This window comes from Anabas testudineus, chromosome 15 (genome assembly GCF_900324465.2).
Source record: "Anabas testudineus chromosome 15, fAnaTes1.2, whole genome shotgun sequence".
NCBI lineage: Eukaryota > Metazoa > Chordata > Actinopteri > Anabantiformes > Anabantidae > Anabas > Anabas testudineus.
This window is the reverse complement of record NC_046624.1, coordinates 7,867,221-7,889,802: the sequence shown is the minus strand read 5'-3', so window position 1 is coordinate 7,889,802 and position 22,582 is coordinate 7,867,221. Positions and strand designations below refer to the sequence as shown.

Below are 22,582 nucleotides of genomic sequence, written 5' to 3'. Positions count from 1 at the left end.
ACACAATATACGTTACGGTACCCGACTAAAACATCCCCTAACTTTACTGATTCAAGCAAAAAGCCACTGGTCACTAAGAAACACTTTAGGCTTATCAATTTCCATCAACAAAGACAATAACAGCAGTGCTTCTGGTAGGATTGGCCCAGAATAAAAGGCACTGTGGAGGAATTTTGCTCTGCTTTTATTGTGCTGGAGAGGGGAGAGGTCATCTGTGGATTGAAGAAGTTTGGAAGAAGTAAAAAAGTAAAAAAAGGAGAATAAATGGTCTCTGTACTTTTGTTTTATATACTGAAATGGTCAATAATTTGTCCTTATAGCTAAAGCTATAGGGAACCTTTATATTCTGCACAAATAAGGTAGTTTAATTACCATGTTCGATGGAAGCATATATAAGTCAATAAAAGAACACCAAGTCAATTTTGGGTACATATCATACATAGTTGCTCACATTGGAAACTATACTGTAGAAAGCATTTCTTAAAATGTGGCCATGTTTTCCTATTTGTCTTCATAGTGACTGTAATCATTATATTTCACAACTGTATAGTTGCAGCTGAGGTGCAGGGACTATAAATCTTGGGTCTTTTAAACCCAGACACTGTAGTAGACAGCTATAACAGGTTATTAACAGCTTCTTAAACAAAAGGGATCCGAACTCTAAAACTAGTGTTTATTCTAACCTAACGTGGTATTAAAATGATGTCCATGTTGAAAACAAGTGTAAATTTGAAAAGTTCCCATTAGTTCAGTCTCAAAAACAACTTGTAATGTTAACATGACAAATGCATCCTGTTTGTGGGTTTTACATAGTTCCAGCTTAGAAACAAGCTCATTAAGGGCTAATGGCTTGAGGAAAAACACTCAAGTTTGTGTTTGCACCAACTGGGTTTCATTCAAACACGCAGTATTTCACTCTGCATGTCATTGTTATTCATCATTATTTTCATCACAATTGCCTATTCATTCAGCGATGTCTTTTTAAAACAGTTTTAAAAACACACTTTGCCTGAAGTAGCAAAATCACATAGTATAGTATGTTTTTTATTATACTGAAAATCACAGATCAGAAAACTCATAATCATTCTCCTGTAATCATCTTTAATCTGAGTGTTAACACAGAGAAGGGGAAAACAGCTGGTATGAAAAGCTCAATTCTTCATGACACCCATGAAAAAAAATAAGTCAAGTCATATTATCCAGAGCCCTCTCCACCTGTGAAATTATGAAATACCAGCAACCTGCCAAAACCCATCTGCACAAATAATTGAGGTCCACTGCAGGTGTCTGCAGCTTTATATAACAGAAGGACAGTTTGCCATTATAAGCACAATTATTCCAGACTTCCAACCAAAAAAAAACAAAAAAACAAAACAAAACCATAAAAGCAATATTATAAACCCATTCAGGTGATTAGCGTGTGCAGATTGTGCTTGTGCTAACCACATAACCTGGTGTGTCTAGACAGAAACAAATATAAATCCTGCTGTTGCATTTTTCTCAAGACAAAACACATGAAGACAACAAGAGTATTCCAACTCCAAAACTACACTGACAAAAACACAAGGTCGTCCATAAAAAAAACAAACAAACAAAAAATACAGATATTAAGACTTATTTGAAAAAACTTGAACGTTAAGGTGTCTGTGAAACCAACACAATGTCTTCATCAGCAAAGACAGCAAATGCTATAAAGAAATAAACTGCTGTTTTCAACTTGCCTAAAACACTGTGAAATTGTTTATGGTCCAACTCCTTAAAAGAAAATGGAAGCACACATTGTAAACACAAGTGAACACACACATTTCAATAAATTTTTAAGTACACTTGAAACACAAATAACGAAATTCATAAACTCCATATTAACATATATATAGCATATTGCTCCGTTTTCAGAAGACACAAAACTTGCCCACACATACATACATGCGTACAGCAGACTCAAAACACAAACCCCAATTCTCCACTACTGAATCCAGTAATTCATCAATTCATCGGTTTGTTCAGCCTTCTCACCCTCATGCACACCCCAACACGAAGCTTCAATCGAGACACAAACAACATTTTCATACATATCGATCTGTTACCTGAACAGATCTGGGTACATACAGGAAGTACATGCAGGCACAGCTTTGATCTCCAAAGTGCACAAGAGCAAATCTTTTACTTAGAGTTGCAGTATTTGAATTTTCAGAATTTCCTTGTTTCAGATTTTGTTGCTGGCAACAGAAAGGAAAGATCCAGTCACATTGCAAACATTTGCTGAACGTTTACCAACTTAATAAACTGGTCAACCACCTGTTTTGTTACTGGTGGTTTGGATGTTGTAGTGTACAGGGGTCAGCATAGCCTATAAATTATGCTGGCCTTGATTCAGGTGGATTTAATGCTGTGGTTGATTGTAAATATCAGCTTGAAATTAATCAACACTAGAATCAAAGCCTGGTTCTGCTTGCAAAAATAACTTATAAATAACTAATATTGAGAAAAAAAGGCATCTAAATAATTTTTCCCCCATCATAAATAAACAACAACAATTTCTAGTCACCCTCAAAGACACTTAAAGAATGTCTCAAATAATGCTTGCAAGAGGCCCACTGCTCTTATATCTAATAAAATAAATCCATGTGAACTTAACACAAATAAAATACAGCACTTATTAGAAAATTAAACATTCTCTTTGGAAGGAAACTGATTATATCAGGAAAATGCTCAGTGAAAAGAGTTTTTCTCTGGCAGAGTCCTCTTTACTTGCAGCTGAGGAAAGGAGCAGAGATCCCCCTAAACTGTGGTCTGCACCACCCTACAAAGTAGCAGCCATTCAGAAGGATACCCTGGAAAATAAAATGGTTATGCCATCACCACTCGACTAGGAATCCTGGAGAAAACCCTGTGGCAGAGTCAGGAGCGGCTGCTGTGTTCTCCCTCTATGTCTGTTGAGCGCTGGAAATGTTTTGCTTCACTCCAACTTTGACATCTCGTACTTGGTCGTCATGATTTCCTGGGAAATGATATGAAATCATAAACTACACTGTACTTTTTTTGTCCAGACTAGTCAACCACACTCATCACAGCTGGGTGCGGTCACATGTGGTCTTTTGTACTTGAATGAACCCAGTTCAGATTTATTGTGGTGTTAGAGCCACAAAATTCACCTGACGTCACCTCTTATTAAAATTATCAGACGAGCCTTTCTTTCTTATTGTGGGAAAGATGCAACTCATCTCTATAAATCAAGACTAGCATGTCTCTGGCTTAGGAAATAACTTTTAAATTCTGCTTTGTAGAAGTAAATCATACCTCATCTGAGTCGAGAAGGACTGGTAGAGCTCTGCAGTGGAAAAACAGGACCAAGAGAAACTCGGTTGAAGTCACACATGACATGACATGACATGAAAACATTAATTGAAAGAATAAACATTTGTCTTGATGCTTACACATCGCTAAGGGAGCTAGGAATATTATCCTCTACCCACTTCAAGTCTTCATCCTAGTCAAGTAGAAAAATAGAATGATGCATGGAAATACTGCCATCTGCTGAAATCTGGGACACTTTGCAATTCCTAAACTTGGAAATGTGCTCTTATTCAGTACGCTTTATATTTAATAAATCACAAGTTAAATTAATCAAAACCAAAATATTACAAAGTGGCAAAGTACAAAGTGTGCAGCTGTTTACTTACTGGGTGGGTTTCTGCAGCCTTCACTGTGCCATTTGTCTCACCTTTAGCCGATCTTAACTTTATACCAGCAGCTACAAATAAAAGTAAAAAATTTAAATTGACTATTGCACACACCAAATGTTTTAGGTGTTCTGGGTAAAAGTAAGTCTTTCATGAACAATACCAAGGTTTTCAGAGGCGATGAACTCCTCAATCTCCTCATCGTCAGAGTCATCAATGAGGGGTGTGAAAGCATACCTGTGGATATTTAAATAAAGTGGTTGATCATAGAGTACCAGTAAGAGAAAGAAAACAAGTGTCCAATTCTCGTTCTTGAATTGGACTTGACGAAACTTAACCACTTGTGTGATACTTGCCTTTGGTTGTTTGCAGATGGTCTCCACAAAAACATTATGACAAGCAGAATGACAGAAAACAAGAATCTCCAGAAAGCATCTTCCACCCACAGCTCAATCCAGTCCTTTGCACAAAAACAGGTTTTATTACATTTGAATACAACATGAAACAATATTTCAAGCTGCTACTGATGAAAAAGCCAAACCATACTCACAGACTGGCAGTCTACTAGCTGAAATTTCTTCGCTGTCCAACCCATGAAAATAATGGAAGCTGCGTGAAAAATAGACATTTAAGACAACAACCACAACTCCACTGTGTTCAGGCTGAGACTCCTACAACATTTAAATGAGAGAAAATGGCACCAATGGTATTACAGTCCATTTTGTTGTAAGTGCACTAGCACCACTTACCGATAACAGCAAATATTAGCGTGTTTGTAAAATGCCTGTAGAGAGACAACTTGACTGGGTTTCTCCTCAGCTTCAGAGTCTTGATGGTTTGTGCCAGGCTGACGAAGATGTTGGCAGCAGTCAAGGTAAATACAGAAGGTGCTCCATAGAAACCGTATTGATTATTTATGCTGATTATACTTCTAAAGTATAAACCCCAACTTATTTGCTACATCTGCATATCTGTAGAAATAACAACTTTGTTAATATTTTGTCATTAACAATGTCACAACAGATGTTATGTATTGTATTGTAATGCATTATATATTTTATAGTGTGAGGACATGCACATCAGTTGCTTTAACAATTCACCAAAATGTCACTAAATGTGCAACAAAAGAACCAGTGAGAATGGAGCATTTTAAAAGTGAAATTAACCTTTTTTAAAATTACTTTTAGAATAGAAGATAATTTGATAGGCAGTATATTGTTCTGCCAACATGTAACTGCTCTCTCACTGCTTCTCTTGTGGGAAATATGGGTTCATGTGAAGGAGCTGAGGACCAGAAGGGAATGGCACAGGGAAAGACAGGTTGTATGTGCACAAAAGGATATCCACCAGCACAGAGAGGAGTCAAGCAGAGCCAGGGGAATGCTGGCCAGCAGGGCCAAATCAGAGTCTTTAGCCTAAAAAGGGGGAGGCAGTAGAACCAGAGGATACAGGAAGGAGGAGAGAATGTGGAAAAATCACAGGTAGGACTGAAGATTAAACAAAAGGTAGCACCTCGAGTAAAATATAGAACCATTTATCAAAGTGTAAGACAATAACAAATCACACAGCTCAAAAGTTAAGAATAGTCCAAATCGGTTAACTAGCAAGTACAGTATGTCTACATTGTGGTTAGATCAGAGTGTAATCATTTATTTTCGATGCTGCTGATGATTGCACTGGAAGGATATGTACCAGATGGCGCAGGAGTCAAACACAGCCAGAATAATTGCTGTAATGAGAGAGGGGCCATTGTCTTGACCCTTGATTTGTTTGTCCAACAAATAAATCAAGAAAATACACAAATTATCATTTTGAATTCAAAGCACAATGTGACAACACACCACAAACTTCAAGCTGTGGTGAAACCATGAGTTGACTTCAACTTGAATAGTTCAGCGAACAGTCAGCGGTAATTTGCCAAATAACACTAACTGGTTTACGCTTCTTACTTTCCCTTGATCTATAAAGTTAATAGCTCTTTGTTAGTCAGATCAAATATTTTCTGATGGGCATGTTGACAACTGTACACACATTCATCTAAAAAATAAAAATAAAAAATTAATAATATTAATCAGAGCAAACAGCTTACCCCAGTAATCCTCAGAACACCTTCAATGCTAGCAAAGGCAAAGTAGAGGATACCAAGCCCCACAACTCTGTGCATGACTGTCCCAAGTCGAGGCCTAAAACACATACAAAATCAAAAGGTTGATTACTTGACTTTGAGATTTTCCCGTGTGATTTTGCTGCTTTGACATATATGTTTTGACATACTTTACAATGCCATAACCAAGGCTGACGATTATGACAAGCAATCGAGCCAAAGTCCTTTTCAGGGCAGAGACTAGCTCGGCAAAGATCAACAAGCCTTGAGCTAAAGGCAACAGAAGGAAAAAAAATCATTGAGTCACCAAGATATCACAAGAAAAAGGCCAAAATAATTTGTGATGATTTGCAGATATTCACAAGCAGAGCCAACAGCGTTAGTGTTTTCATATTCAGCGCAGAAGACAGCCTTCTCCACCATGCCGAGGAAAATGACTCCTGCTATCCAGAACTGGATCCTCAGCAGGTCCTTCCAATAGCACGCTGCCCAGATAAACCACAGTAGCGCGTACAAGATGTACACTATGCACATCACCATGTAGAACTGCAAACACACAATGAGGGGTTACTTTATACGCAGCTGGTCTCCATTAGCTAGGGACTACTATGTACACAGTCAGTTAAAAAAAATATATAGTGTGCCCACTTCTTAGGCCCATCTTAACATACATATATCTGACAAATCAGTAGTGGATAATTCTAACAAAATTTATATACTTACAATCATGAGAGGCCATTCTGTGATAGAAATGTAGCCATGACTGCCTTTCATCACCACATTTACTGGAAAAAACAAATCAGAGACATTACACAGATGAGACCTGACAACATTTCCCAGTTTGATGTGGTGGTGACAAGTTGTGATATCAAACATTTTAGTGTCCTTTGAAAAAACAGCTCAACATTTAGTGCACCAAAATCATTTCTGAACACAAATGCATCACTTTTAAAGCAACTGACATAATTGAGCACTGGCACCAAGAGTAATAGAGTAATTTAATTACCTGTTAAATTCCAATTGGCATCCTGTTTACTGGACACAATCTTAACAACCAGGAGGTAAGGCCCATCCTTCCACGTGGTGGCTATGACATTGTCTTTCATTTGCACACTGCTGTTCTTTGTGGTGCTGCTGCTGTCATACTCCTCAGTAATCCTCCTAGTGTCATTTACATTCTGTAACCAAACAAAGCTGTGTTCATGATATTATACATTAAAGACACTAAAATTTGGTTGATTTTACTTTTTTATCTTTATTTTCTTAAAACTCAACTAAACTTAACTCACACTCTTCAATTGAAATCAAAGAATTTCATAGAATATTTATGTTTTCTTACTAGCAAAGCACCATTCGCTGGATGTGGATCGGCCTTCGCTTTCTGAAAACATCAATTAATGGATGTTAAAATCCAGAAAACTGATAAAAACACGTAACTATGCTAACAAACTTACTTTGAGCGTTGGAAAGGATTGCAGTCCAGTGTTACATGTTATGGTACGGTGTTTGTGTTCAATGTACTCTCCTTGTCCGAGGGGATTCGGATCCAGGCTGTCTCCACGGCTCTGAGCTGTTAACTCATACATTTCCTACAGATGATGATGGTAGTCACAGTTTAGCATTGACAAACAATCTTAGACAGACATCTGATTACTAACACTACACTAAGCTTCTGTACTTACCTCAACATTGTTGAAATCATTATGACAGGGGTAGAACTTTAAATACCAGTGAATAGTGAAGGACACCTCCTCAGGACATTGAAAAGACACAACTAAAAGATGAAGACAATAGCGAGGATAAGCACAGGAGATGGAAAACTATTGGTGTCTTCACCAATAATAAGGTGTGCCTCACCTTTTAATTCAATGTCAGTGTCTTTATACATGGACTTCTTTAACAGGAGTGGTTTCGAGGTCTGCAGAAGAGTAAATATAATTTGCAAATTAGAATTCATCCAACAATTTATTGTATTATTAATCAATATGTAAGCTGCTTGGTGGACAAGGACAGTGGTTAGTACTGTCCTGAGTTCAAACCCAATCAGGTTGGGACCTTTCTGTATTTGGGAAGAGATGAGACTTCAATATTGTCCATAGATGTGAGTTTGTCATTTCTGTCTGTATACAAGTTCCATGACAGACAAGCCACCTGTCCAGGTTGTACCCTGCCTCACAGGACACCTAAATCTAAACACTGTAACTAGATCCGCAGACAGGGAACGGCAGGGAAACTGAAACGTCTCAATACTTAAATTATTGATTGAGGCTTTTTAGCCCTTCTTGGGCCTGTGTTGGATCTGTGCCTTAAAATGAAAAACAACAACAGGAGGAATCCACTCTATATCCACACTATATGGTGCTTTCATGTCTACAATGTTTTGCAGGTTGATCATAATGGATCTATGTGAGCACTTTAAGTTATCTCAATCTGAACACACAATCTCAGTTCAAACTGTGGTGTGGACTTTCAAGAGTTAGTCAATAGTTTGTCTTAGGTAGAGACAGTGGTTATCTGGGGAACCTGCTAAATAGCAAAGGCAATTTGAACAGCTGTTCAACTTAAGCTGGAGCCAGCTAACTAGTTAGCCGACTGCTAAAAGTGACAGCAGCCTTCTTTTCAAGGTTAAATGCGAATTAACCAAAAACATACCCAGTGATTTATAAAACTATAATGGACATAAGTCGAAATAAAGTGGGGTTAACGGGATGTCGTTCGTGCAGTACTGGACTGCAACCATGGTCGCAGGTGATAGCGAGCTAGCATCACAAGGCTACTCTAGCTAACGTTAGCTAATCGGTGCCGTTGTTATCAAGACGCTTAATTAGCCCCAGTAAAATACTCACATTTACAACCGTTTCCATCCAAATCCCTTGCTCCGGAGCTGCGAAAACCGCGTTTATGTTACTGAGTAAAACGACGAAAAGAAGTACATATTGACAAAAAACTCTTCTTGTTGGACAGCTCCACGTCCCCATCCTGATTGCAGCAGCCATGTTTGTTGTAGGCTGGAACACTCTCCTGCAGGAGGCGCCGTGAACGCATCAGGAGCAGGACCAAGTCCTCCAGTCGCACCTCTTCAACCTGCTCCACATCTCCAGCTGCATCACTGAGGTCTTACAAATTGCTAGTTATTTATTTATGCATCAGTACTGAAACAGGCTAGCCTATCTCTGATGTTGCTTAATGGCCTAATTTTATGTTCACAACAGGATTTGCTGCATGCTTACATTATTCATATGTATTTATTGGCAGAATCTTGGCAAAATGCATAACAGTTTATTATTAAATCTCAAATAAGTAATGAAACCATTTCTTCTTTTTACAGTGCACAATATCACTTTAAAAATGTTCTGTACATTTGTATATTTACATTGCATCACAGATTTCAGTACAGTAAATTATTTCACAGTTCAGAGTATCCTAAGCTTATCGGAACATGTGCATGAACACATTTAATGTTGACGCACATAGAAAACATTCTTAACACTGACATGTAGGCTGGCCATGTAAAGCATAAACTGTGGATATACCAATACTACAGAAAAGTCCACATCAGGGAATGTCAAGGTGCTGCCAGTGCAAGAGGAAAAATGTTTAGTACTGACATCTGCAGTTGACACAACCGTTTTAATCTGCTGGGTACCACTTATTACAGTAGGAGCAAAGTGTCACTTGAGCTGTGATCCATCTCTGTCACATCTGTTACAACGTCTCCATTTTCCTGACTTAAAGCATCCCTTGACAAAAGAGGAGTGTCCACTGCAGAAGTTCTGAGGGGAGGCTCAGAGGAGACCACAACCACATAGCGACCATCGTCCTCATCATCCTCATCCTCCACGTACCCATGAATGTCCACAGTAACAACCGAATTTTCTGCTGCCTGGTGGCTGCAAGAAGGGGAGGAGCTGAACATGGGAAGTTCTGCAGAAGCTGTTTCCCCATCGGGGTCATCTTCAGCAAAGCTGGTGTTAATATAGATGATATCTTCCTTGCTGAAAGACTCAGGAAGCTTTTCTGTTAGCTTTTCCAACATTTCCCGCAGCTGGGGGAAGGAAGGTCGGTCCAGTGGATCGGCCCTCCAGCAGCTAAACATGATCTCATACCTAGACAAGCAGAAAATAACACATTTGTACACATTTTAATATTTTTTTATACAAGCTTTGTTTTAGAATGTACTGTACTAATTAATTTAGTAAAATCTCTACATGTTTGTGAGTTGAATATTCAAGTTCTCAGCTGAAAATAATCTTTACTGGATTCTATGCACACCCCCCCTCCAAAAGTATTGGAACAGTGAGGCAAGTTCCTTTATTTTTGTTATAGACTGGAAAAAATGACATAAAAAGATAATTATGAGACAAACCTCAGCATTACAGCTTTTATTTTCAGGTCTTTATTTATGTTTTATTTTGTCTGGCAATTGGAAGAAATATAAGGAGGTCTGTCATCATGCAGCAGGATAATGACCCAAAACTCACTGCCCAAACAAGAAAAGAAGTTCAGCAGGGGCAACAAGTGGAAGGTTTAGGACTGGACTAAAAGATGACCGGCCTCACAGTTCCAATACTTTTGGAGGAGAGTGTAAGCAAATATCGACTCTGATATGATCAAATATGAAATAATTAAACCTGAGTTCAACATCACTGTCAAAAGGAGACAGACTCACAGCTCATCCAAACAGCCTGTAGGTTGCTTCAATCTGTTTCCTTCAACGAGGTAATCATAAATCTCATGGTTCGGGATGCCAGGGTATGGCGTCATGCCTTGTGAAGCAATCTCCCACATGGTAACTCCAAATGCCCACTGCACAACACAGAAAATTCAATTCAGTTACTGAATATTTCACCATTTGAAAAACTGCACACTTCTGCTATCCATTAATTGGTTAAATTAATAGGTGAAACCAATTAATTTATTAACATTAGAACAAAAATCAGATGTCAGACCTATCGCTCCTCCTGTTGCTTACCATTTTAGAAATGGAAAGTATTGGGTGGTAATTGGGAAAGACTACTACTTCAATTTTCTTTTTTTTTTTTTTTCATAACTACTACTAATTCTAATTGTACTTTAGAAATACGTAGGCATTTCCTAACATTGCAGAAGTTAGAAAATATAAAACTCAAACAATTAATCCCATACCACCCAATGACAAATTTTTAAAGGTGTCAGTTCTTCTTTTAATGCTTTTCCAATGACTGTTGTTACTGGAAGAGAGAGTTCCTTTATGTCTGACATCATCTCATATTTCCATACCATGACTAAATACTGTCTGTACAGAAAAGACAAGAGCACTTACCACATCACTCTTTACAGTAAAAACTCTGTCTGCCAGACTCTCTACTGCAATCCATTTTACAGGCATTTTGGCTATTCTGCCCTGTCTGTAATAATCTCCACTGTAGATCTTCTTAGACAGTCCAAAATCTGCTACACACACTGTCATGTCATCACGCAGCCTGTAAGGGTCACAGAATGAACTTTACCAGAGCAGCAGAAGGAATAATAAAGTAGCAAAATGTCATATAAAAGTTTGACCCTTAATGCAAAAATAACTATTGAGACTTTTTGTATTTGCAACCTACATGCAGTTTCGAGCCGCCAGGTCACGGTGCAGAAAGTTACGGCCACTAAGGTACTCCATGCCCAAAGCTATGTCAACCATGAACTTTAGGAGTGTCTGTGTGGGCAAGAACTGTGTAAAAAAATATAAGTTAATACAACAAAATAATGATAATAATATTTATAATACATGTACTTCAGTGGTTTAATTCTACCATTGGACTCTGTCCCAGGCGTGAGCGCAACAGGAAGCTATGTAGGTCTCCATATTTCATGAATGGTAGGATGACCATGGGCTTGGGAAAATGTCCTGGGCCTACTTCCAAGCAAACACCTGAAGAAGACAAGTCATTACACACAAATAATGTACAATGTGCAAATGAAAATAATCCAGGCAACAGGGTAGTGGGGTTCTACATTACTACAATAAGGTAATACAATACTCCTACCCAGCAGTCGGATGACGTTAGGATGGTTAAAATCCTTCATGTAGGCTGCCTCATTCAGAAACTCTTCGATTTCTTTTTGAGAGAAGCTATCCACTGTGTGTAGCAAGAAACTGAAGTTAGATTGTTGGTAGTTCTGTGTTTTATACTTCACAGATAATTAAAAAAAAAAGACTTACATTTCATCGTCTTCACGGCAACTTTTTCTGATGATCCATCTGGTTGTCTTAAATGTCCTTCTACCACCGAGCCAAATTCACCTAGTAAAAAATACAACTGAGCTGAAGAATTGAAATACTTACATTATATATACTATATCATACTACCTTAGAATAAGTTTGTGTAAATGTCTAGAAAGACAACCATGATAATATGAGCGCTTCCTATGCTTCTACATTTACAAAAATTAAACTCTTCTTTTACCTTCACCAAGGACCTTCCCTATTGACAACAAGTTCCTCATGATCATCACATCCTGAAGTTTGGCCTGTAGTTCATCACTGACACCAAGGTTCCCAACTGTAGACAGGAGTTGAGTTATTTTTAAATCTAACAGGAGACAGATATTATTTTTTCCAGTTGTTACATTCTGAAACATACGTGTGATTCCTATGGCTGAACGATTGTAGGATCTTTGGGGGGTGTACTGTATGACAGGTTGTAGCTTTTCCTCACCTCCAAACACGTGCCTGTAGAGGGTGACAGAAAGAAAAAAAAGGAGTTGCTATACAATCAACTAGTTTTTAAAGCTCAGTAGTAGTGGATCACAGTGAGGAAGCCCTCTGAATTGTTTCTTTCCTGACTTCAGTTACTGTTTTCCTATCCGTGCAGCAGCCTGTGACACATTCCCATCCATATCAGTATGGCAAGAGTGAGTCACAGACATCAAAATAATGTCTTCTGGACAAGGTCTTATGGAATTAACAACTAGTTGTTGTCCATCTCTCCAGCTGCAGAGTTGTTGTTGGTGACAATTGAGTGAGTAAGAGGAAGTAAAGGCAGTTTATTAAGTCAGGGAGGTTTCAGCTTTTCATGTCGTACTATTGCAGATATACTCAATGCAAACCATATCTTCTATGTTTTAAATCAAAGTAAAGACGGAGGGAAAAGTGGTAGACAAATGGGTGACATATTTACTGATCCATACATTGCAACTTCATAGATGACACAATCAAACTTGAAGGTTGGTATTATTATCTAACCTGTGTTTGCACAGAAAGTGAAAGATTGTCAGCATACCCAAACCAACAGTCAGAGGTCCTGTTCCATACACAGATAGCCCCCCAGATGATAAGGAGGAGAACACAGAAGCCAATCGCAATGACCAGCACCACATAGACAGTGCTTGGAACCCCAGTGTCTGGGCTGGACGATGGGGACACGTGTGATTCTGCAAGAGTAGGAAAACATGCAGAAAAACAGCATTCAGCAAATGGGATATCCAGAACCCAATATTCCAATATTCAACTTTACGTAGGTAAGGTCATTTCAAAGAAATCAGTTTACCTTTTGCAAATTTTCCCAATTTTGTTTTTTAATAACAACAACATGTTTGCATGTGAATGCAACATGTTTGCATACGTTCTACTCTGACATGATATGCTAAGGAACTCACACGTGTACACGTGTTGTACACTTGTGCAACATCTCAAATCCAGCTCAACAACTTTTCTGCATGTTGTGTCCTTACAGTGACTGGTAAATTATAACAAGCTAACATTGAGATAATAGGGTTAGATTTAAAGTTACCTGGTTATAAAACAATGTATTGTATAAATGAGAAGTCAGGGGATCACCAAAGCCAGTAAGTACATTTATCTTGAGTGTAATCTATATGCCAATCTATCCAATAGCTGTTGAAACATTTCACTAAAAACCAAACCATCAGCTTCACTGTGATGGAGTCATCAGGGGAAGTCATCATGGAATCCAGCCAATAGGCCTATCAGCTGAGATTTCAATCTCAATTTGGTAGTTGACCTAGTGGCCGACTTAAATCCCCACAGCGATGCTGTTGTTAGTGTGTCTACAAAGACTGTATAAAGCTACAATTGGTAGTGTTTCTACTCAAAGGACAGTCTCATATGGTCTCATACATTAAAAGAACTTCGTTGTGATGTTTGTAATGCTGACAGTGCTTAGATGAGAAGATAACACAATAGAGGAGCTTACTGTCCTCTGGCACAAACAGCCAGAATCGTGGGCTGACCATGCCACTCCCTGCCCGTGTGCATGCAGCCACCTCCACGCTGTACGTTGTGTTGAATTCCTGCAGAGGTTCCGAGGCCGTGGTGGTGTTACTGTGGATCTGGAATTATACACAACAGAAACAGAGAATATGAACATTATGTCTAGTCATAATTGAGGGTTAATCATCACATCACTCTGTGGCCCATGTCACAGAGTAGTTTTATAGTGGACATTTATAGTATACATAGAGTTTTGATGGGACAGTAAGGTTCTTAAACAAGTTTTAGAAAAATGCTCAAATGACTTTCTGGTAAAACAGCATGCCAAGGAATGTCTTCTGCACTTGTGCAACATCTCAAAGTGACAACTTTTGCTGCCTGTCATGTCACGTCTACAGACGAGAAATCGAATGTAAAAAAGTACCTTTAAAGTTGACACAATCTGAAACCTCTTTGGAAAATCCAAAAAAACTGTGATACAACAAAAAAAGGGAAGGAGTTGAACTTTCTGCATGAGCTTGTGCTCTAATGGAAGGGAGCATGTGACAGACATAACCCTGTATTTCACAACACAACACAATGGCATCTGGCGTTTCTCTGCTTCAACAATGTGCTGACAGAAATGCTGAACCCATGATTAACAGTCTGTCATGTCTGTGACACCGAACACAATGCAGCATGTGGTTAAAAGTTCTCACAAAAGCAAAAGCTCAACAAATTTGTGCAATCAACCTCAAATTCAAAACAATGATGATGGAACCGTGATGTCTACTAAGGTACAAAATTCTGAGCAAGTCATAGTATGAAATTATTCCAGCAGGTGCATCTGAGTCTGAGGATTAAACTCATTGTCTTTGTGCGCATTTCCAGTAAATGGTTCTATTACAAATCCGTTATGTGTAATGACATCACCAACAGACCACCACCAACAACAACACATCAGGATACAAAACCGAATGACTAAAGGCCACGTGATGAATGAAGGAAAAAGAAATGGACTCCAGTTTTTATAACATCAGCTTCCTTTAACTATGACACACACAGGGGGGACAGGATACGCACTATTGTACTCGAGAGCACTCATGCAGTAACTATGACTATGCACAAACAGCATCACATAATAATTCTCCGGACATTTGACATAAACATAGGAGGCCGTTATTACAATAAACTGTGCTATTTCTAAGAGGGCGTAGGTAAAAATGAACTTCTCATAAGAGACTTTGTGTGCTTTGCTGATTTTCAAGAGGAGTGGAAAAACTGTCCACAGATAATAGAGAAGTTGACCTCTGGGTTAGTATGCAGGACAAGGGGAGGGTGAAATATTCCCAATATACAAAACACATTCTTTTCATATTTGTCATAAATTAGTCACTTTTATCAGATACTTAGAGGAAACTATGGAACTGTGTAGTGGAGTGTACAAGCAAATGTGCCCAGCTCCGGCAACACATGGTGGATTTTAATTGCGAAGCACTCACAGAAAATGCAAATTTATTTATCTCTGCTGTCTGGAAAGACATTACCCTGCAGTTGGTGGATAAAAAAGAAAACAGCAAAATAGTCTTTAATTATAATTAGTTAATTAATCTTTAATTACTGGGTTGCTCACCTTTTTCATTTGGATGCCATGTCTAATAATAACATCATAACCGCGCAGAATGCCATTTATCTTGTCATCTGGTGGAGGCTTCCAACTGATCACCAGATGTGACTGGTTGATATGAGCAGTGACGTTGCGGGGATAAACTGATGGCACTGACAAAATTACAAGAAATGGAAAACAGAGGGATTAAGTCATCATGCAATAACAAAAATCATTTAAAAAAGGTAAAGGAATTCATTTTAGAAACAATAATGTAAAAGAGAAACTAAAACATCCCCTGGATCCATTGAAATCTTGGATTACAATTTGGTATGTGGTCCCCTTCCTAGCACAGCTTATCAAATCTTTCAGAAAATACCCTGTGGTGGCTTTAGTAGGAAGTTTAACGCTACTCCACCCAGTAAGAACTGTGTGAGAGAGACCACTCCTATTTCCTATGTAACTTTTTAAAGAAAACAACTGAGATTTAGATTCCTCTGAAGGGGACATGAGCAGAGCAAGTGCACGCTGTGTATTTTCCATGAATTCCAGCTATTACATACTTCTAGTGCAAAGCAGCTTACGTTAAGTACATTTTAGATGGAAAACCAGCAGACTAATAACAGAGTTATAGACTGTTGAAGCCAAAACAGGAATCTGCAATGATGGGAAGGAGGCAGGGACACAACACAGAGTAAATACAGATGGTATTTTTAAGCCTTCTGAATTATAACTGACAGAAACATATAAATCCTGGGATTGATTTAATTAGATAATGAATCTGTTTCTCATGTTGCAGCCATGTCTCTTCTGAAATTGCACCCCAAATTTACTGGTGACAACAACAACTGCCAACAAAATTCAACCTGCATATTGCTTTATGGCTCCTTAAAGGCTCACACACCTCCCTCTGTTGTGTTGCTCTGGATCCACTTGGAATTCGGAGAGGCTCCCACCTCATTGCTGCAGGAAACACTCATGTTGTACCACGTCATGGCCTGCAGCCCAGGGACTTCACACTGGAAAGGCGGCACTGTGACGTTGACGAACCTAGTGGTCATCACCTCCCCTTTCCTCCGACTCACCTCTTTAACCTTGGAAAGAACAGGACATGTGAGGATCAACCTGGGGGCCTTAAATGACAGCCTTCTTTGTGCAGATGTGGGGCTTACCCTGATGTGACATTGGCTAAGTGGAGAAAAGCCGTCATCTCCAGGAGTCCAGCTTAGGGTGAACTTATTGGACTTCCTCTCCACCACAGTAACATCAGACACACGGCTGGGAAGCACTGTAAAATACCAAAGAACTCCAATAAACTCTCTAAGTTACTATATAAGGTCAGCTGGCAGGTGAAGAAAGCATGTGTCCAACAGCCCCAGAAGGAGCCAGTTCTACCTTTAATATTAATATTTGCTTCTCTGGAAGTGCTGAGTCCCTTCTCGTTCTGAGCTTCACAGCTGAAGTGAGTGTATTTGTCCACACCTGCAATTGACACATTAGGGAAGACAATGCAGCAGTTTAATGTAGCAACACCAGTCCTCAAGGTCATGATAGCGCAGAACATTTTTGCAAATCAACTTCAACTAAGCTGGAAGAAAAACAAAGTACCAAGCAGCAAAATATACTTCCATCAGATTTTACATTTTGTACAGACTAAGTGGGACAAAACTACCGTTTCAGCCTCAGCAGAGAAGCGAGAGTGAAATGGATACGAAAACAAATCTAGGGATGATTCACTTCTTTATTATACACCACAGGCAGGTTCACACAGCAGTGTCTCATGCACTAACCTCAAAGTCAACTTCTCCAGTGTGATGTACTGTCATAATCCTTTTACTGGACACACAATTCCCATCTTTCAACAGCACAGATCTGCCCAGTTAGACCAGGACTGGGGCGGCTGCTAAATAATACCCCTTTTGTGCTCTGTGTTCCAGAGTCTCTATCTCGGAAACAGCCAGTAAGAGATGACTGGAAGCAACTTTTGCAGGACGCTTTGTTTACCATCTGCAGATTATGACAACCTCATTATTTAGCCTTTCTCTGCTCAGGAGCACCAGGGTAAAGCACCAGGGTGCTTCACTTTTCACTCAAACACCAACTACGGTATGTTTGTTGTGATGGAGTATGGTACATTTACGTGGAGAAAAAACACAATGGTATCACATTTAGAAAATAGTGTTATAAAGCTGATGTTTGAGTTCTGTTACAAATGTTCAAATACATCAGGACATTTGCAGCCAGGCTGTGCAAATATAATTACCACACGCCTCATTTCAACGTGCATGGCACACAGATGGTAGGGGCAAAGTGGGAACTGGACAGGTTTGACTGTCATCCCGTATACGTTTACAAAAGAACATTTTATCAAACAGCTTGGGAAATCTGTACATGTAACACTGGCACCACTGACTGAGTTTGCATTGAAGTTATATTCTTAAACTTCATCTTCCATGGTCAAGTGTCAATTTACGGTCAAAAATATAATTTTCCCTGTGTGTCTCACACTCATGGCTCATTCCAAACACTAATTGTGTTGATGCTACATATTTCATGCTACATATTTCGGATGAAGGGGAAATGAGTAACAGTTACGCACTTGTATTTCTGCTTTCGCTGTTCTAGTCCAGTAAATTTCACAAAAAACAACAACAGCCCAGAGAAGAAACTTGGCTTCTCAAATGTAAACATCAGAAATGACTGAGTGAGATGTGTGATATGGTAGTGCTGCAGTCTGTAATTATAAGGTCTGTGAGCATTCCAGCTTACCGCACTGCCTGAGATGTCTATGTTACTTTTTTCCATTTTTATATTTTGGCAGTAAATACAGTGAACTACTTTATCAGCTTACAACTGAACGTATGACTTTACTTTTTAGGGCTGTTTGCCACATGTTTATTATGTATTTTGGCAAAACTCATATAAATAAATAATGAAATTGAGATAAGAGTTCTTTGCATAGTTCACTTACTTCCCCATCAACTTCTGCAGAACCTTTATAGTAATGCCTGAAAATTGCACTTTTCCTATTTTGGACTAAACATTTGCCAAAATATATGAGAAAAGTGCTCTAATAAAATTATGGAGTCGAGACGTTGTTGAAAAAGACTAATAGCAGGCATGAGGTGACTATGCAGAAGTGTGGGTTTACACTGTTTTGTTGGGCCAATATTTGGTCCTGTGCAGCGATCTGGTAGCCTGCAGCCTGCCAACGTTTGTGTCCAGCCCCTCCCTGCTGGGTAGTGGGCCGTCCTGTGAATGAGGTCTTTGTCCCCGGAGCCAACCCCCCAAACAGCCTCCCTATGCAGTCCCCTGTCCCTTTTACTGCCCAGGCCCTTGCACATGCTGGACCAAAGCACTGCTGTGAACATTCAACCCCCACAGATTTGGGCTGTAGCACCACTCTGACTACAGAAGAAGTGTTTAGCCTTGGGGCAGTCTCAAAATGAAAGGTTAGAGCACTTAGAGCAGAAAGGTTATACTTCCAATGGCAAATGTTTGCTTTCGGGAGGAGGGCAGTCGAGACCAATAAAAACAAGTTGGAAACAATTATTTCAGAAGTTAATGCTATACAATTAAATAAAAATTCAACACAAGGTGAACTGTGAATCTCACTGCTGCATGTTTGGTGCAGATGCTGAGGCAGCAGAGACGAGGCAGAATAGAAACTATCACCAAAGTGATGCTAGCTGAGTAAGACCGACTCCATGCTTTGTCACCATTATCAAAAAGCCAGATGTTCCTTTATCTTTGCTGATTAATGTGTCTGTATTCGAACACAGGAAGATGTCAGCTAAAGTGAATCCAGTTAATTGGATTAATCCTGATTGTGTGTCCACAACAACAACAATTTCAACAAGTCAGAAGTTCTTCCAGTAAAAAAAAGTCACATTACTTTAAAACAGCAATAAAAAATGTCACATTATACCAGAGAAAATGACTTCTTTAGTTCATCCGACTTTCAGACATACAGGAGCAACTATTAATCATATCTTGAGCGTCATCAAACACAGATCACGTTTTCAGCTCCTTTCTGTCTGGTTTAGGGTTAATTTAGTCATAGTGTGGTTTGCTGGACACTTCTCTTTAGAGGTTTTCACCAACTCAGGAGGAACAGACCAGAGGGAAGGAGTACTGTTCTCAGTACAGGCAGATACTTGTGATATACATAACGTCTGTGTATAGAAGAGCAGTAGGGAAAACTGCAATGTGAGGCTGGTGGACGTACCTGGCACTGTATAGTTGCTGGGAGAGCTACTGAAATCTGTGACATGTAATCCATCACGAAGCCAGCGGATTTGAACGGGGTCTGGAGGCCCCACTGCCTCACATGAAAGCGTAAAAGGAGTATCCCTTGTTACGTTCCTGTCGTCTGGATGCTGGATGAACGTTGGTAGTCCTAAACACCAAATTAAAATGTCAGAAAAAATATCAACACCACAGAAAGTAGCTAACCCTGTCATCATGCTGAAACTCACCGTCGACCTCGAGGATGATTGGCTTAGACTCTATGCGCATATTGCCTATGCTACTGCCTATCAGTCTGCAGCGGTACTCCCCTGCATCATCCCTCTTCACAGGGTTAATGCTAAAATACAGCACATAAAGACACATCATTCATTGTGAATGATTCAATGCCATTTTTTCACAATTCACCTCCATGTGTTACATACCTGACAGTAGAGAGGAGAGTTGTGACCTTGTCATTGCTGTCGTCAATGGTCTGGAGCTCATTGATCACCACCTGCGGGTTTTTTGTAGCCAGGTCCTGGCCGTTCTTTACCCACATGATGGTGGGCTCAGTCCTGTCCCCGGGGATGTCTATGGAGCAGTTGAACTTAGCCTCCGTTTCCACTGATTGCCGGATGAAGTCTACAGTAGGCTTGAAATGCAGGTTTCCGTATCTCACAAAAGGGCCTGATTTCCTGGTTGGTCGGTGAAACCGGTTCCTAAAATTCTGGGCTGTTAAAACAGAGATATATTAAGTTTTGTTATCCAACGTGTTCACAAAGCCACCACAAAGTAGCGTTCAGTTGGTGATTAATCATAATATTAATTTTCCCATGTTCAAATGAGTTTTTATTCAACAAACAACTAGAAATTCAATAATATTATAAAACACACAATAAATAAATTAATGGCATTTTTGAAAAAGTAGGCCAATCACTTTCAGTTTAGTTAAAAAAAACTAATGAAAAATTTATCTTAAAACTGTTTTCTCATTCTCTCACTCTCATTATTTTCACCAATTATTTTCACTGGTCAACTAATCAATTAACCACCACTATTACCCATTTGCAGTTGTGTCCTGCACTCTAGTTAACAAGAGCAGATATTACTAGAAATCTAATTAAATCAGGAAATCATTTGATGTGCGTAAGCTTTGAAGGCCCCTGTATCACTTCCTGTTCATTGACTGACGTCATCTTATTTTTCACTACTCAGAGACTGAGATTTTGACATATAGTAAACTCCAAGGTGTATGAGTATCAAATTCATTACGTATAATATAATGGTAAAATCGGTGTCTGCTAATTGTTTGTAATAAAATTTCAGCACATAAAGACAGTTTATAGTCATGATAACTGAATAATATTATCTAAAAAACATTTACATGAATCTGTTTCTTTATCTTGTTTGGGTTTAGAAATGTGAGATACTATTGACAAATTTAAATATTTAATATGATGAGCTTTTATATGCAATGTCAGCACTGTCAGATGGTGCGGTTTTGTTTTGTTTTATTTTCTTTTGCTAATTTTAACAAAAACAGGTTTACTTTTGTTATTAGAGACAGTAATGACATATGTGTTTGTTAAAAGGGACTTATACTTATTTAAACATGTATTGAAGTCTCTCTTGAATATTAAATATAAATGACGTTTATCTGTTTAAATGCAAAAAGAAACTTTCCAAAAAGTTGCCCCAACTCAAGAGACAGGTAGCTATATAGTAAATTTAAGAGTAGGAAAGATGGTTTTGATAGAAAACATCAACAACATGTCAATAACACACATCTGACGGTGCTGACAAAAAGCACTAATACTGATCTAAAAACCTGTAAGTTACTAACAAATATATTATAAACTACAGGTTGTTCCCCAACCTTTAGTTTGTATATTGCATATATTCTGTTTGGTTTTGTTTAATGTAATTTATTTTGTCCCACTTCAAGAATGACTACATTCCTGCTCCTAACCACGCAGTACGCATGAGTCCTCTCATTTTCCCTACTGCAATGACAACGTTAGACCTTAGTATTAAAATGTTTCTGTTTAGAAGTCTGAGATTCCAGACTGAGGGAAAGAAATCTGTGGAAAATCTCAACCACTCACCGCTGACAGGACTCCCCACAAGAAGAGTTAGGGTCGCTGCAGAGAGAAAAAGTCCAAACCAGCCTGGAGCTGGATCTTTAGCCATGATCAGTCTCAACTCGAGTCCCGCAAACCGACTGAAATCCTCCACGCGTTTACTGTGAGCGGGGCGTGCGGGAGCGGACAGCTCCGACAAGAACCAACATCTGGCTTCTGGAGTGAACCCAGCACCGCTTGTGTGAGGACTTGTTGATCCGAGATCACGTTTGCTGGAGATAAAAGTTCACTTTACTCCACGTCACTGGAGGGATCTCATGCGGGGCGGGACAAGTGAAATACTGCGGTCAAGCCAGCCCTCAGTGTTTGCGTGGTCAAAACAGCCGCCACGAAGATCGAAATGCGCCATTAAACTGAGGTTTACGGTAACGAGATTACGCATCTGAGAGACGCTGCACACTATATTGTATTTAACTATACGGTAAACTACTTAAATATATGTACTGTTACAAAGTTTTATAGATATATGCACTTATGCAGCTATGTTTTTTTGTTAAGTCGGTGCAAAAGAGTAGGACCTGGCTATCGTGTTTGCAGCCAGTTTGTTTTGGTGAAAGGGCGCAGCGACTAGAACATCCGGATTTCAAAATAAAAGATTGAACTGTATATTAAACTAATCATGGTGTGAAGACCCACGCA

General features: G+C 39.1%; 2 protein-coding genes across 3 annotated transcripts; both read right to left on the bottom strand.

Moving 5' to 3' along the window:
- Window positions 1-1,081: 1,081 nt before the first annotated feature.
- tmem87b (transmembrane protein 87B) lies at window positions 1,082-8,788 on the bottom strand. 2 transcript variants are annotated; one of them, XM_026356094.1, is made up of 19 exons: window positions 8,634-8,788; window positions 7,645-7,705; window positions 7,470-7,561; window positions 7,242-7,376; window positions 7,127-7,168; window positions 6,794-6,965; window positions 6,511-6,572; window positions 6,150-6,333; window positions 5,958-6,057; window positions 5,773-5,866; window positions 5,372-5,443; window positions 4,433-4,541; window positions 4,234-4,292; window positions 4,040-4,143; window positions 3,847-3,920; window positions 3,684-3,754; window positions 3,438-3,490; window positions 3,301-3,331; window positions 1,082-3,001 (listed from the first exon to the last, which is right to left on the bottom strand). In XM_026356094.1, exons 1-19 carry the CDS (start codon window positions 8,781-8,783, stop codon window positions 2,960-2,962), a joined length of 1,707 nt encoding a protein of 568 aa, XP_026211879.1. In that variant the 5' UTR covers window positions 8,784-8,788; the 3' UTR covers window positions 1,082-2,959. The 2 variants fall into 2 exon arrangements, with proteins under 2 accessions (XP_026211879.1, XP_026211880.1); XM_026356095.1 differs by lacking the exon at window positions 5,372-5,443 and adding an exon at window positions 5,027-5,098.
- Window positions 8,789-9,041: 253 nt separating this feature from the next.
- On the bottom strand, window positions 9,042-22,172 carry mertka (c-mer proto-oncogene tyrosine kinase a). The gene is made up of 19 exons (XM_026355337.1): window positions 21,908-22,172; window positions 20,246-20,534; window positions 20,051-20,160; window positions 19,801-19,971; window positions 16,968-17,054; window positions 16,745-16,860; window positions 16,477-16,666; window positions 15,600-15,745; window positions 13,971-14,106; window positions 13,038-13,188; window positions 12,399-12,487; window positions 12,222-12,317; window positions 11,978-12,058; window positions 11,802-11,894; window positions 11,568-11,686; window positions 11,376-11,485; window positions 11,090-11,249; window positions 10,457-10,593; window positions 9,042-9,893 (listed from the first exon to the last, which is right to left on the bottom strand). The coding sequence occupies exons 1-19, from the start codon at window positions 21,990-21,992 to the stop codon at window positions 9,440-9,442; spliced, it is 2,820 nt and encodes a 939-aa protein (XP_026211122.1). The 5' UTR covers window positions 21,993-22,172; the 3' UTR covers window positions 9,042-9,439.
- Between the last annotated feature and the right edge of the window lie 410 nt (window positions 22,173-22,582).

What these genes read in the sequence shown, in the direction of transcription:
- tmem87b (XM_026356094.1), bottom strand. Translation starts at nt 8,783, where the DNA reads ATGGCTGCTGCAATCAGGATGGGGACGTGGAGCTGTCCAACAAGAAGA. An exon ending in CCATCTGCAAACAACCAAAG is followed by an intron (nt 3,921 to 4,039) that starts GCAAGTATCACA and finishes AAATATCCACAG; the next exon opens with GTATGCTTTCACACCCCTCA. An exon ending in CATCGCCTCTGAAAACCTTG is followed by an intron (nt 3,755 to 3,846) that starts GTATTGTTCATG and finishes TTTTATTTGTAG; the next exon opens with CTGCTGGTATAAAGTTAAGA.
- mertka (XM_026355337.1), bottom strand. Translation starts at nt 21,992, where the DNA reads ATGGCTAAAGATCCAGCTCCAGGCTGGTTTGGACTTTTTCTCTCTGCA. An exon ending in CAGCAACTATACAGTGCCAG is followed by an intron (nt 17,055 to 19,800) that starts GTACGTCCACCA and finishes TGTCAATTGCAG; the next exon opens with GTGTGGACAAATACACTCAC. An exon ending in TTAGCCAATGTCACATCAGG is followed by an intron (nt 16,667 to 16,744) that starts GTAAGCCCCACA and finishes GTTCTTTCCAAG; the next exon opens with GTTAAAGAGGTGAGTCGGAG.